We start from the raw sequence: 15832 nt of genomic DNA on the forward strand, positions 1-15832 counted from the left end.
TTTTGTGCTCGCTCCCCTTTTGCTTCCGTTGTGAATGGGTTGACAAATGTTGTATTTGAGTTTTCGGCGCATGCAAACGCGACCTTTTCGGCGATTTCCCCCGAAGTCCCTTCCTCCCACACTTCTTTTTGGAACCACGTCCCTGATCCCAGGACTCAAGAAAAGCGCATCCTGCCAAAAGGATGTATAGAAATGAAATTTCATCCCATGCCCGTGCCTTGCAGCGTGGGATTGGTTCACGTCTTGCCTTAAAGCTCGAAGAGAAGTGCTATGACGTGGTTTTTGATCCCGCATATTCAAAGTAAACTTCATCAGGCAGCTTTTCAGAAACACCGGAGAGACCTTTTAGCATGGGGTCTCTATGGCCCAGTCGTGAAATATGCGTCGTTGGTACCATTCGACCACACAAGATTGGACGACCCTTAGACTCCCGTCATTGATATACCTAATCCCTCATTATTGCTTTCTGTTATAGGGGACATCCTCTGAAGCGGCCCAAAGGAAGGAAAACAGCGAAGTAACAACACCGTCCATCTCGACGCCTGCCGGGTCAGAAAAGGATCCCCCACGGCCCCGAGTCGAAATTCCGGCGCCAGATGTCACCCTCACCCGTATCCATGCGGACGCCTCCGCGCTGGATCCCGCCAGCAGCGTCCAGGCTTCACCGTTACCCAGCTCCACGGACAGCATGCCGGCGTTGGGTCACTTGCCCTCAGCCGACCCTCTTGACGAGCTGCTAAGCATCATAGGAGCTGTTGAATGCGAGCAAGCCCCGGTTGTCCCCAGTAAGCCGCCATCTGCTGAGTCGCCAACGCCGGTCAACACTGATGAGATGCGGCCAACCGGCTCAATCCCTACAGAAGTATCGCCTACATGCGCAGTCAAACGCACGCTGACGCCGAAAACGTACGAAAAGCTGAAGGCCAAAACACGTCGAATCGCGTCTTCGGCAACTGTGACGGATGAGGTTATCACGTCTAGTGGTGGAGTGGGTTTCGCAGCCCGGGAAGCCATCAGCGTCAGTGGCGAGTGGTTTGTCGACCGCCAGTGATGCAGTGGCTTTGCAGTTTGGGAAGCCCTTCATCGCGCAGCCAATTACCATCACCATGCCAAACATAATCACAGCTCCGACAGCATCCAACGGCGTCCTGCTGCCCCATCCGCCTGCGCTGCCTGTAGTCGTTCATGATCAGCTGGTAGATTTGGAACCAATGGGGAGAGGCGGAGACATTCTCCAGGATGGCAAGAGGACACGAACCTCGGTAGAAACACCCTCCATGCGGCGGGCGGAAAAGCGAGGCGGCAGTTTCGAGCAGGCGGCCTGTCTGGGGCGACAGGAGCAGGAGCCGCAACGGAAGAGGGTTTGCAGCAGCAGTGAAGAGGCCAAGGTTTCCGGGCGGGAACGAGAATCGCCGGCCCGGCGGCACAAGTCGGCTGAAGGCGGAAGTGTGGACGATTCGACAAATATAACAGAGCGTGTGGGGGAGCCATGCGAAGCAGCGCCACCTAAAGGTTCACAGACGACTTGTGCCAGTCAGCCGGGCGCGCGATCGACGGAGGAGGTGTCGGACTCGACTGCGGTCCCATCGTCCGGGGCGCCGGCGAAACGTGGAGCTAACCAGACGCAGTCTGATCAGGAGGCCCTGGTCAAGTCCGGTCAGAAGGATCGGACAGAAGTGGAACGAGAACCCCTGGTCAAAGGCGCTTCGATATCAGGACAGGGTTCGGCGATGCGTGTCAAGCCCCCTGCTGGACGACCCGTCGATAGGATGCAAAGCGACAGGCGTAGCTCTGTTCCTCTCCCGTCATGCGGTCCTCCATCACTTTTGCTTCGCGGGACGGAGCGTGTCACTGCTCAGGCACGGAGCGTGACATCAGCACCATGTCCTGCGTTTCCGGGAAATGTTGGGCCTAATGAGGCCCGAGCTACTGCAGGCACCACTACAGCCGCTGTTGAAGTTTCGAGTCAGACCAGACACGCTCCTGTGGTCTCCGGTCCGACCAGACCCGTCTCTGTGTCCACTGTTACGGTTGGATCTGCTTCCTGTGGATCTGGTCAGACCGAACTCGCTCCTAGCAGTTCGGGAGAGATTGAGAAGATCCCCGCTGACTTGGACTCAGCTAAGCCGTCCTGTGGGCACCTGAAACAGACGGGGGCCATCTCTGAGAGCGCGAGGCAGACGCTGAGCTGCGCGGAAAACCGGGGTCTACTTGGGGCTGTTTCCAATGACACGCCTGACCCGCTTCCAGCCTCTAAAGAGGTGGAGGGCATTTCGAGTACGCGGCAGAAAACCACCAGTGCTCCTGCCAACCCGCCTCCGACAGTCGGCGAGCACCAGTCGGGGGCATCAACGTCCGGGGGTCGGCCAACGGCGCTGTCGGTTGGCTCCACCCAGCTGACTCACGTAGTGAAGCTGCCCGACCCGGTGCTGCATGGTGATGCCGCCCTGGCGTGGGACTCGACGGAGGACCCGCGCGGCATTGGCTTCTCGTCCGAAATGCTGTACCAGCCGCCGGAGCGCGGCCCCCAGTCCCCTAACGTCAGCTACTGCGTGCTGTGTTGGGACGGTGGCGAGCTGCTGCTCTGTGACCACTGCGAGCGCGCCTTCCACCGTGAATGCTACATCGGTCCTGCGGACGACTCTGACAGGTGAGCCCGCCGGAGCGACGGCCGGTGAGCAGATTGAGCGTCGAGCGCTGCAGCTGGCTGAGAGCGTTCCCGTCCGGCTGAGGCTCGTACGGCTCTGTTGTTCCGTCGTGTGATTCGCGTAGCGTTGTGCCTGTCGCCATGTGCCAGCACTTGCGGTGGCAGCTGTAGACATGTGTCGGTGGCGTGTTTGACGGCCGTGATCCTCTTGTCCGCAGCGGGCCGTGGCAGTGTCTGATGTGCCGCGTTATGCCGACCCCCATGAGTCCGATGGAGCGGCGCGTCGGGTGACCAGATGAACGCGGAGGACATGACGTTAGCCCGTCGTTTGCTGATGGAGCTCTATGCAGCCTACTATCCGTCCATGTACTTCAAAAACCTGGAGGCCATGTCGGTAAGAGGATTTGGACTGTGGGCCCATGTGAACCCGCCCATGCAGACGAAGCTATCACGCAGTAATAAAAAGCAGTTATGTAGCTAGGATGTAGGATATGGGCAGTAACAACTGGCGATTTATTTGAACCATACGGTTATGAAACGCTGTTCCATGATAATTTTTTTCGTACGCGCAAGCCCTTAACTATGGCCTTCACAGTCTCGCGCCAATACAGGAAATGAGGAGAGACCCAGGTTACGTTTAGTTAATGTTTTCTCAATGCGTCACGTTTTATGACGTCATCACACCGTGCACAGCATTGATTGAGAGCCCAATGACGGCCGTTATGTATGGAAATCTCGCTCACTAACGCTTGAATATGAACGACTCGACAATGATGTTGTTTAGCCTTGAGCGCCGCATGGACAATGCAGCAACGGATTTGAAGGACGTTGTCATGGCGTCATGGATGCCTGGGTGACCTTGAGATAGTCTTAAAAAGTCTGCACATCTTTGCGGGTGTGAACTCCAGAAACTAGCCGGTGGTGGACCTTAAGAAGGGCAGGGCTGTAAACCGCATCAAATGATTTTCAGGATGGGTATTTCAGTGGTAAATTCCATGCAAATGTGCAGCAACTCTCTTAAAATGACGCGTGCGTAGGTAGCGTGCCGGCCAAAAACTTAACTAGCGGACGTAGCATGTCGCTAAATCTAGGGCAGGTAAACACAACGTATACCTTAACCGATTCCACAATACGCAAACACTAACATTGCTCTCGGCAGCCACAGTGCACCCTGGAACACTCACAGCTACACACACGTTTATCGATCTCCGCTGCTCTGCTGGTAAAACTGGGACGTCGGATCGGCTGTCTTTTGCGTCGCTTTTGCTTAGTCTTTTGTGTGGCCCCGCCGAGCCGCGCGTTGCGCGGCGGCGCCCGGCATTCGTGCCCATGGTGCCATGGCCGCGATGTTGTCGCGTCCCCACGGATGGCCGCCTGTTCACCCTGGCGTTGCCTCTCAGGCCGGCCGGTCCGGCGGCTTGTGGGATGCGGTGCGGTTGGCTGCGGCGGAGTGGCTGGTCTTGCTGCTGAGCAGATGATGGAAATGGAATGGAATAAGATAATGAAGATGTCGGCTCGGTGGAAAGCTTCGGTGTAACATCAGCTTGGGTCTTCCACGAAGCTTCTACCTCCACACACTCATACTTCCCACGCAAGACTGTTCCGGTTTGCAGCCGATGCGCACATTTCTGAGAACTGTACTTTATTCTTCATTTCTGCAGCTACATTTCTTATGTAGCAGGATTGACATTCGTACTCCGTTCCTGAAGACGGCCACTATTCGAGGCGCTAACTCCACTCGCTGTTCAAAATACTGCACCTTATTATGTAGGCACCTTAGGTGCCGGATGCGGAACACGTTGGTGTTTGAATGGGGGAAGGCTCGGTCAGGGCTTGCTCGTGATCACGCCCGGCTGGTAGGAACGCTGACCGTAGTACGGTCCCAGTTAAGTTCGGTCCAGTTTCCGCCCAGTGCAAATGAGGGACAAGATGTGTCAGGGTGTCTCGCTGCCACATCAACACGCTACTTGCGTCAGTTGTTGTGTGCAGCCGTCACCCACCGGTGTGCGTTTTTTTAAAGATATTCTAAGTAAAGGATCGTTTTGAAATATCTGCCCGTCATTTCGAAAGCTTCAAAGCTCACCCATATCCGTGATTTACCACAAGTCCGTACCCACCCCTACCCGTTACTCATACGAATTATATTTGTATCCAAACGTAATATTCTTAACCCTCACGCTTCTCAACACGCGTCCAGAAGTGGATCAGTTTGATCCACAAAGGTTTTTCCATTATCATTTCCAAACGGCCTAGCGTGGCCGCGCCAAACTTGTTTAGCTTTAGGCATTGGACTGCATCACATTTTGGCATATAGACCAATGTGTGCCTTGTAAGATCGCTTCCCTGTGCAGGACAAGGTCGGGCCGTGGCTGTCAGTGAAGGCAGTTTCTGGGAAATCCTTCAATGTGATGTGACATCGAATTGTTCGCGAAGCTTTACATCTCTGACATAGTCTCTAAGATAATGCGATAATATGATATAGGAAAATGACAACTAAATTCCATTCGCCTTGAGTCCGGTATGAAGGCCAGACCGAAGCAAGAAAAAACAGCCCGCTTTTTACTGTACAGGGTAGTTTCTGACGTCAATGTCGAATTTGTGTGTAACAAAGACTGCAATAGACATTTTTCCACCAACTTCTTAAAGGTCAGAGTGGGTCAATGACCTAAAATGACCCAGATCAAAATTTTGTTTCCGAGAACATACCGTCTAGCGTGATCCATGACGCTCATTTAGATTCAAAAGTCAAAATAATCGTGTAGTTTTTGTCAACGTGATCTTTGCAGGTCAAAGTCACTAACCTAAAATAAGCATCACAGAGCAATATCTAGGTTGAAGGTGGTTGCATAAGGTGGTCGCACGAGGTTTGGGGGGACTTTGGACACCAATTTTGAGGTTGACCGTAATGGCAATGCCCCACATTCCCTTTAAGGTATTAAAACGAGGCTCCGATTTGATGAAATAAACTCAATTATTTGAGTCGTTAGCGCGAATCTTACATATTGCAAACATTGAGGCAAGCGTCAAATATGATGAAATAAGCTCTCTTGTAAGTAATGAATGGAATGGAATAAGTTCACTCGAGAGCAGGTGTATAGTTTTAGGCACAAAAGACCATTCTTTACAAAACAAATCACTATTTGGTAAATACCCCCCTCAACACGGCATCGTTTGCTTGTGTACTGAAACGTTAGTATGACGTCAGAAGGGTCTCCAAAGTGGTCTTGTGAAATTTGCACCCGAGCGGACGGACTGACTCACTTCAAGTGCACTTCTCGAGAAGTGTTGTGGTACTGGATGCGTCGTTTCCAGAACCCAGATATCGCGTGCACCTTTTCTTGCACTTCCTCGTCTTGTTCTTGCACATTTGTCCGTGATTTAGTATTGTGTGTTTGCTTTCACATGCGCGGATGTGGCGCCATTCTCAGTTATTCGATTACAAGTTGTATTTCAGTAATGACCAGCAGCACCGTCCAACTTAATTGGGGACTTGACGACGCACGCAGCTGCTGAGGCTATATGGCATCGCCTGCCTCTCATTCTGGCAGGAAGGACGGCACCGTCCAGCTTCCTGTGTTATGTAGCGCAAAACGTGATTCAGGTTTGCAATTTGCACCGAAGGCATAACATTGGTTGAGAGCCAACTGAAGTCCGTTGGTTCCAGAAATTATGCTCACGTGCGCCAAAGACGAATGACTCGACGACCATTTTGTATTGGCTTTAATTGCCGAATGGCTAAAGGGGTGGTGGTTTTTGAGTGACGATTCTTTGCCATCGTGCATGTGGCGGTCACCTTCAAAGCGTCTACACGAAAGTGCACATATTCGCGACAGTCTTCAGGTGGACCAGAGGATTCATGTCTTAACAAGGGCAGGGCTGCGAACTGCATCGAATGATCTTTAAAATGGCACTCCCTTTAATAGGAATGTTCCACATTTGTATGGAGTTCGAATTGAGATGGCTATTTTGAAGAGAATTTGAAGATTGCAATTCACAATCATTTCCCTTTTTAGACTTAAACCCCCTTTTTACGTTGATGTCCGCGAACATGTGCGACTATTTTAAGGTCACCCAGGCCTGCACAATGCCATAAAACTGTCACGCGAAAAAAGCCATCTCATTGGCCACGTAGTGTTCACGTCCAAGACGAATATGACCACTGAATCATTCGTGTCTTGCGTGCTTTAGCAGTAATCGTGGCAACAACGAGCATCAGTCACCCCTCAGCCGATTTAAGGCTTTATGCGCTAGTTGCGAATGCAAACAAGTTGTGTGCTACATTCCAAAGGGATTTGGGAAGTGATGCTGGTTATAACGGAAATAAGACGGGTCGGATAACTTAAGAATGACGCTGTAATCGAGTGTATCATTGTATGTAAAAAATGGATCACTGACAAATATACAAGGACTTGGCGAGGAAGGACCAACAACACACGCGCACATAACGATATTCGGTTTCAGCAAACACGCGGCAGCAAACGCCGCCATCTCTATGCAAGTCGGAGTACTACGAGCGAGTTAGCCCGTCCGCTACAGCAGCATTTCTGGCACGGCCAGTCTTGCAACGACTCTCACGTCGTAAAGACGTTTCATGACATAATCAAACGATGCCGTATTGTAGAACGTAGTAAACGGTGAACTCGTGTTGCCGAAAGCAGTCTGTTAACCCTCCAAATAAGTTAAAGTTAAAAAGTCCAAGAAAGTTAACCAAATTACAAGTGAGGTTATCTCATTCTATCACTTGCCTCAATATGTTCCGATGTCAACATTTATTTGGTGAGCGTGGGCGTAGCGTCATGAGCATAGCATCCTGGGGCTCATGAATACGTAGTTTTCGTGTGTAGCTTTACAAATGACTGCTGGCAGATAAAAAGGCCTTGAGCCTGACAAGACCCGATGATTTCACTTAATGCACATGAACTCGTGTGTTTTCGGTGAATAACAAAAATGTTGCTAGAGACGAAAGCCTTTAGGTATGTTATTAATTGCAACGAACTAGGCTGAAAACCTGTGAAATAGTGTAGAAAGTACTTTTAACTCTCTTGGCTGCGTGATTGCCGCTTCCTTTTGTCGATTGACCGCTTCCCGGTCGATTACTGGCGTCGCTGGGTCGGACAGTATTGAGCTCACTTCTGTGTTATACGATGCGCGATACGTTCATGCATGGATAGAATTAAGTGCGTTCTTCCCGCGAAGACGTGATGTTTGCTCTTGACCCTATAGCACTGCATGTTGCCAATTATCTAGCCTTTGTATTTCTTCTTCTTGACATTCCCGCGCCCCCCATCATCTTCGTGCGCTGGCTGTAATTTGGCTGTCTCGAAGCATGCCGCCCCACCGGCACGTCCGCGACATGAATTCGACCGATGCGGGTTGCCCGTCCCGGACCGGGTCAGCTCTTGATCCCCTGAGCTATCACCAGCTTCAGCTGGCGCCTGCGGCTTCTCCATCGAAAAACCGTAATACCATCTTGTCTTGACCGTCGTCAAGTATTCACATCTCGGTTATGTTGATGCTGCACTCTTCCGGAACAATTTGATTCGGTCGATTTGATTGGCTGAGATTCAAGACGCTAATGCCAGGTCAGGTGGATAATTGCTGTCCCCAAAACGCGCGTGGACACAGTTCCAATGACATTATCTGCTATGGTTGCAGCTGCTCTCCGGGGAAGAATATATTTTGCTCAGTTGCCAGTGGATGGAAACACCAAAAGTTCATTAACACGGATGTATCCAGTTGTATATCCAAAAACGAATTACTTGGTCAGCCACCCCGCTGTTTCTTCCGTTGGCTCAGACGCCCTGTTGTTTCCCCTCAGCTGAAACGGAGCACTCGCAATGCCAGCTTTTCTCGGGCTTGGCTGAAGCACATTCATCGTTTGGCGAGGCCAAAAGTCCGTGATGGCTTCAGCAAGAAAAGCGCCTTTCTCGAGAGCCTTTTTGATATTTGCCAACCGATTAGGGAAAAGGTGAGAACAGGACCTCGGTCATGGCCTGGATGTTGAGGTGTTGGGTGGGAAATATCCAACCTTTCGCTTAGCATGTCATTTGTCGTGGCTGCCTGGCTCCCCGCAAGTACCTGAACGGCGTAGCCGGAGCCAACGCAGCGACGTATCCTCGCCCGCACGATCTTGCTCATGTTGTCATCCGCCTGCGCCGTGCTTCGCTGTGCATGCAGCAGTTCAGCATTGGGGCGGTAACGTGGCATGGGTAGGTGATCACTGAACTCCCTGGCGTTGCAGGAGCTGGCCGACTTCGATCAAATCCCGCGGCCTTTGTGTCTGGACCAGATCAAGGAACGGCTGCTCGCGCGAGACTTCTCCACGCTTATGCGCTTCCTCCATGCCCTGAAGAAGCTTGTCGACCAGCGTCAGTATTTTAAGGTATGAGCATTGTTATGCCATTTAAGGACTCTCAATGCTTCTGTGCACTTTCCTGAGTTCCATGGAGTAATCGATAACAAGACACGCGATGACCTGGAATCTCCAACAGTAGCGTTTACGGGTGGGTAATCATGTGGACAACGTCGCGTAGTATAGTGCCGCGGTAATATCCAACGCCCGGACTGACAAACGATGTTATAGATATGCGACGATGCCGTCATAATTCTTTTCAGTTATCCGACCTGAGCAAACGAATGTACTGCCGTGTTTTCCAAGAACAAAAGAAATCAACAAAACCATCTGTAATCCGAATGTTAACTTCACTCCACGCCTTTTGCAGAAAGGCACCACCCCGGACAAGTATTTGAAGCAGTTGGATGATATGCTGGAGCAGTTCCTCCTGCAGCATATGCATAGTTATTGGCTTCACGTGGACGATGTCCGATCTTCCAAATGACGGCACGCCTGATGGGGGCGGCTGGTTCTTTGCGGCCACCAGCCAACTACCTGGTGAATGGGTCGCCTTTGCCCGTTGTTGTGTACAGGTGATCTGTTTCTCTGTTACGAGAGGTGACATGTTTTGGCGTTCAGCTGCAGCATGTTCAGCAATTAGCCGCGTACAGTTCAGCATAGCCGCGATGCGGGTAAGCTTAGCACGTTGCGCTCTCACCGAGTGTGAGAGCTTGCCTGCCGTGTTGCAGTGGTCAGGGCGGATGACTTAAGGATCGGGACGTTGGCATCTACCGTACGTTCATGCCGTATTATATCGTCGATAAGCCAGTGGTTTCTACGTGCCCGTTATGTGTGAGAACGGTCGCGAATTGAGTCAAACTGTTCGTGCTGCTGGAAGCTTTCCAGATGTGATATGACCTTCGAAGGGAGGCGGAGATTTTCTCTAGTTCGAAGGTTTTTACATTTTGTTACCATGATCCCTCATGTTGTGTTGAGGTGTATAAGTGGTCAAATACAAAGCCGCCAAGGCGGCCACATTTTGCACGAATCTGAAGGAAAGGCCACGCTCGTGACTGACTTGAAGGTGTGCAGCTCCTGATGATATCATCGTCAAGTTCTTGCAACGAGTAGCACACCTCTCAGCACAAGAGGTATGCTGCAATATGTTCAAGACACTTAAATGCAGTCTCTCTGATAAGTTCTAACATTTTCTCCGATGATTAAACAGCAGTACTTCACTTTCCATTTCATCGATGTGGACATTTCCTTTTTATCGTTAAAAGGTGGCGGACGCGACGCAAACAGGTCCAGTAGACCGGACCAGGACTACAGGTCCAGACCGCGGTGATCAGGCGTCGCAGCGATATCGGACTATGTGATACTGCCTGTCGGAACCGTGCGAAAATCATGAATTTATGACTTTTGACCTTTAGGGGGTTGCTGCTATCCGGGCAACCAGAGCAGGTAGAGGCGTACACCAGGAGTGCGGTTCAAGCGAATGCTCCGGCCGCAAACATATATCATCGGGATGGGATCGTCGTATTCATCGTGTCTGACGTACGTCGGTACAATTTGTGGTGTCAACGGACGTCAGCTGGCCTTCAATCAGTGCAATGTATTCGCGTAAATTTCGAACACAAATCACGTTTTGCGGTACATAATACAGAACTTTGGACAGTGTTGCAAGTTATGACGAAAATAAGAGTTGGAATCGTACAACTCGCCATATACTCGCCAACTCGCCGAGTCGCCATATTCCAATATATGAATGCAAGTAAACGATGTAAAAACACGGGCAAGTAAACAAGACCACCACGAGAAACGGCCAAGACACAGGCACGCAACACGATTCAGATTCAGTAAAACTGTACAGGAAACATGCCCATCTCCCGGCAAGTTGAAGTACTACAAGTAAGTCAGCCCTTCCACTACATTGGCAATTCTAACACGGCCAGTGTGGCAGCAACTCCGACGTCATTCAGGCGTTCCATGACGCAATCAAACGATGACGTTTTTAGTGTCATACTTACACAAATAAAAATTGTGTCGTTTAGAGCACTTTTTAAATTTCTAGGAAAACCAAAGGTTAAAACTGAGCCTATTTCATTATAGTTGATGCGTGCCTCAGATCTCCATATGGCGAACATTCAGTTAAAGGTGCTTTATTTGTCCAATCACAGAAGCGGCGAACCACGAGTGGGGAGGGGGGGGGGGGGTTAAGGGTGCAAGTGCCTCACCCGGCCGGCAGGAATGGAGGGACAAGAGAATGCTTTTGAGCCCTCAGAATTTCGGGCGGCCCGTTTTCCCATGCAAGACCTCATTCAGATTACCAAAATTCGGATCAGGGAAATCCCATAATTGAGCTAAGCGATACTAATTGGGTTCATGGGACTTATGCATCAAGAGGACCATTTCCTGGATCACTAGATCATCTTAACGAATTAAGGAGCCCGTGCTGTAGATCAGGATGGCCTTTGCTGTCTCGTGGGACCACCATTATGATTAAGGAAGCCGCTATTATGAACTAGCAGATCCAAGTTATGAAATAGGACGCCCTCGTTATGAACTGGGAGGCCCCTTTTATGAGCTAGGAAGCCCCGTTATGGACTCGGAGGCCTCTTTCGAACTAGGAGCCCACCGCTATGAACCGTAAGACCACATTTATGAACAAGGTGGCTCGTGGTATGAACTAGGAGACGCCGTTGTGAATTAGAAGGCTCATTATGAACCAGAAAGTCCGTTATGAACTTAGATGCCCCATTATGAACTAGGGGTAGAATTTCCATTGCGAACTTTATTAATTGGAAAAGACTGTTCTAGACAACACAATTTCTCTGTTTTGTAAATATGCTCCTCAGTACGGCAATGTTTGATCATGGCATGGTATCTTGCACAACCTAGACTCAGAGCCAACTGATGGCTGTTTATCGGGAAATCGTGCCCACAAACGCTAGATATGAAAGATTCGACAGCTTTGTTTTTATCGGTCTTGATCGCCGTTCGGCTAATGGAATAGCAGGATTTCGATGGTGTTGTTATGGAATTATGGATGCCGTGGTGTCCTGGGAATAGTCTCCCCGAAAATGTCTGCACATCTTCGCGGGTGTGTAGCTCAGGAACTAGAGGGGGTTTTTGTCTTAAGAAGGGCACGGCTGTGATCACAGTGATAACTGCACCGAATGATCTCCAAGGCGGCTATTTCAGTTCAAAACCCTACACAAATGTGAAACGTTCTGTTTAAAACGCCTGATGTCGCGGCTGTTTCACACAGGCAGCATTGTTATACTAGTTTCTTGATCGATTTTCATGTTTACGGATTTTATGAAACGTTAGAAGAACATTGGGTGTTTTAAGAAAGGTTGAATGAAACAGTGTATAAATTATGCTTTAGGTCCATTTTATGTTTGCTGTTTGAATCGTCGGTATTGCTCATTTTGTTTTACCTTATAGGATATACCTGACTACACTAACTCTTCATGTGCAGTTGAATATTGCAGCTTTAGTGAGGGCGGCGAGAGGGAGAGCTGGCGGGGTGGTGGTCCTCTCTCAGGGGACGGGGAGGTCGTCTGACTAGATCCTGATGGGTCTGCTCCCAGGCTGGCCCGGGGGGAGCCAGTCGTGGACGACCCCGGGTCCGGCGCGGCTCTTGGTCGCGCACGGCGAGAGCCGCTGATCAGCCATGAGCCCTGAGGGGAGGTCAGGGGGGTCTCAGGGACGACGGGCCTGGCCTGAGAGGCCGGGAGACAAGCCTCAGGGGCCGGGGGCCGGGGGCCGGGTGTGATGGGCCGGGGACCGGACCTCAGGGGCCGGGGACCAGGTCTGGCGGGCCCGGGTGCGGGCCATGAGGGCGCTCCCCAATGGGTACCCGATGGGCGGGATCAGACCCCCGCTCTCCGCTCCACCCCGAAAGGGGGCGGGTCGGGCGTGCGCCTCCGCCGGCGTGGGCCAGGCACCAGTATTGAGGGGGGGGGGGGGAAGCGCGAGGAGGGAGGAGCGAGGAGGGAGCGCTGCCTGTTTGCTTTTGCCTAAGATGGGCCCGGAGCTCAAGCCACGCCGGGCAGGCGCGTCGGTCCCAGGCCGGGTGAGGGCCAGTGCAGGTGGCGCAGCGCGGCTCCTGGGCCTCGCAATGGCAGTACGCGCACTGTTGCGGGGCGGGAATCCAGGGACGCGGGGGTACCCGAACGTACCCGCATAGGCGGTACGACGGAAGGGCTGTGCCCCGGAAACGCAATCGGAGCAAGGTGTTGGGCCCAAGCTGCGGGCGGCGCGACGGCAGGCGCACTACCTCCGTTACGTCCTGAGCTATACACTCGCCGAGAATGTCCTCCTCGGACATCTCGGCAAGGGCCAGGGCACACGACCGCCTGAACACTGTTCAGGCGGCCTTCCATCATAACCCCGACGTCTCGCACCAGGAAACGGTTCTGCTTGACAAGCACGGACGCTTGATGGGCACCGTGGACTTTTATCAAAAGAACCCCCTCCACCTCTCCAACTTGGTGCTCTATTTCGCGGCGGATCGCGAACGGTTTAAGCGTGGCAAATTTTTTCGTCTCGATTTTTATTAGGAGAAACGATGGCCCGTCCGGCAGCTCGGACGACGGGGGAGCGCGAGCCCCACGACGAGGGGTGGGTCCCGGATCGCGGCGCGATGGGGATGGGGGCTGGAGCGGCATGCTTGGTGTTGGGTGTTTTTGGTGCTTGTGTTTTTGCTAGAAGCGAGTGCTTAAGGCGATAAAGTATGGGTTAAGGCTGACAGAGTGTGGGTTTAAGGCCTGGCAGTGTCGCCGAAGGCTGTGTGTGTACCTTACGTATCCGAAGAAACGGCGACACGAAACAGGGAACAATAATCCACGATAACTCAACCCTTCACAAGGGTGCGAACTCTCAACCTTTTACTACAACACCTTGCACAAGAAACCAAACTCAATCGACGTCAATCTCTTAGCAGAGTACCCCCCCCCCCCCATGTTAAACGCTAGACGTAAGAGGTGCTGCGGCCCCCTCCGCCGCCGTTGCTGTTGCCGCTGCTGCTCTCGCCCAGCTGTGCGCAGCCGCGCTGGGTCACACGGCCGTGCCGGACTGTCGCGAAATGTCTGTTTCGCAGAGCAGTGTGCTTGTTGCCGAGTGAAGTATATCACGATGTTTTGGGTGTTCGTTCGTATACTGCTTTTGCATATACTGTGTCTTTTGCTGAGCGTATTATTAGATCTGTATGGTGGATGATAAAACAGTTTTGCTGAAGGTGTAGATGGGAATCTTTTTACATCAATTTCAGCTATTCACATAAAGCAAAAATAGTTTGCTAGGATGTGAAAATGAATAAAGTGCATGTACAAAAAACCCATACGTCAGCCATATGGTACTCGAGTGTTTCAAATGCTCGTTTTATTTAGAGTAAGCATTAAGAAGGGTGCCGGGAGGTTCGAGTGTGTGCGGCCGGGACGTTCGAGTGTGTGCGGCTGGGACGTTGGAGTGTGTGCGGCCGGGACGTTCGCGTGTGTGCGGCAGGGACGTTCGAGTGTGTGCGGCCGGGAACGCGTTCGAGTGTGTGCGGCCGGGACGTTCGAGTGTGTGCGGCCGGGACGTTCGCGTGTGTGCGGCCGGGACGTTCGAGTGCGTGCGGCTGGGACGTTCGAGTGTGTGCGGTCGGGACGTTCGAGTGTGTGCGGCTGGGACGTTCGAGTGTGTGCGGCGGGGACGTTCGAGTGAGTACAGCCGGGACGTTCGAGTGTGTGCGGCTGGGACGTTCGAGTGTGTGCGGGCAACCAGTGCGACTGACAGCGACGATCAGAGAGCCTCGAGTTTGAGGGAGGCGTTTCTGAACGGTTCTAATTCAGGAACGAAGGTTTGCCACGTGCGTCCGTTGGGCGGGTCACTGGCGGGCCATCAGGCTGGGGTCACGGCCTGCGCCATTCAGTCTGCAATGGTTCAGCGGGCTCTTTTGAAACCGATAGCACTTAGATGCCCTGCTAGAATGGTATCAGTCATATAAAGAAGTTGAGGTTAATGGGAGCGTAGATTGTAGATGGAAAAGGGGTCAAACAATTAAATGACGTGGCCAACCCATGGTCGTCTGGGAATGTTGAACCTTCCAGAACCGTCGAGTGAAGATATTGTGCGGCCTTATTTTGGACATGCGCCAGTGGTGTGCATTTTTGCAAATGATTGGGGGGGGGGGGCATCTGAGGGCTTGACGCTTGAACCTTCCATCATTTTTTACGACGGGTTTAGATGATTTTTTTGATGGTAGACAGCTTATGTGTTAGGTTGGTATCATTTATTAAGAAATGCTTACTTCGAACAGTATAGTAGCCACGCGGATGCGGATCCAAATGGGAGTACACCTGCGGCACATTCCCCTTCTGAACGAAAAGTTAAGTATTAAGAAGTTGCGGTCACGCCAAGAGGAAGCCGATGTGGGCTCTTAAAAATAGCACAGCCGGAGGCGAGGCCAGCCATGTCAAACAGCGCGAAGCCAAACTCGAAGCAGGGCCAGCCGTGAGAATAGCTCACAGTGCAAGTCGAACACAAAACGTTACGGAAAAACTGAGGACGAAGCCGAATCTGAAGCCGGCTTCGTCCCATGCCTGCGCCAGCCTCGGCCTCTTGATTGAAATTCTTGAGAAGGTCCCACCGAACACAATTACTAGATTCTGGATCTGGACCTGGATCCTTCCCTGTGGATTCCTGGATCTGTCCCTGATCCGTCCCTGCAATCATCCCCAGCGAGCAATGTCCAAAGGAGATAGGGAAGATAGTCTTTGCGTGATGGTCAACTTTTTCGTGCGCTTTTTTGTGCCATTCCAGCCAAAAGCATTGGGGCTCAAGCTGACATTGGGGAGGCCCAA

At 51.8% G+C, this 15832-nt stretch overlaps 1 protein-coding gene across 2 annotated transcripts; it reads left to right on the forward strand.

The window, feature by feature from the left end:
• Positions 1-1202: 1202 nt before the first annotated feature.
• Positions 1203-9551, forward strand: LOC119091506 (uncharacterized). 2 transcript variants are annotated; one of them, XM_037214315.1, is made up of 5 exons: positions 1203-2650; positions 2866-3041; positions 8466-8615; positions 8889-9029; positions 9370-9551. In XM_037214315.1, exons 2-5 carry the CDS (start codon positions 2943-2945, stop codon positions 9484-9486), a joined length of 507 nt encoding a protein of 168 aa, XP_037070210.1. In that variant the 5' UTR covers positions 1203-2650; positions 2866-2942; the 3' UTR covers positions 9487-9551. The 2 variants fall into 2 exon arrangements, with proteins under 2 accessions (XP_037070210.1, XP_037070211.1); XM_037214316.1 differs by lacking the exon at positions 8466-8615.
• The last annotated feature ends 6281 nt before the right edge of the window (positions 9552-15832 follow it).

This window comes from Pollicipes pollicipes, unplaced genomic scaffold, assembly GCF_011947565.3.
Source record: "Pollicipes pollicipes isolate AB1234 unplaced genomic scaffold, Ppol_2.1 Scaffold_3447;HRSCAF=4054_pilon_pilon_pilon, whole genome shotgun sequence".
NCBI lineage: Eukaryota > Metazoa > Arthropoda > Thecostraca > Pollicipedomorpha > Pollicipedidae > Pollicipes > Pollicipes pollicipes.

Excerpts from the sequence above, each read along its gene's own strand:
- LOC119091506 (XM_037214315.1), top strand. The coding sequence starts at position 2,943 with ATGAACGCGGAGGACATGACGTTAGCCCGTCGTTTGCTGATGGAGCTC. Across the intron at positions 3,042-8,465 it reads AAAACCTGGAGGCCATGTCG|CTGAAACGGAGCACTCGCAA; the intron begins GTAAGAGGATTT and ends GTTTCCCCTCAG. Across the intron at positions 9,030-9,369 it reads ACCAGCGTCAGTATTTTAAG|AAAGGCACCACCCCGGACAA; the intron begins GTATGAGCATTG and ends CGCCTTTTGCAG.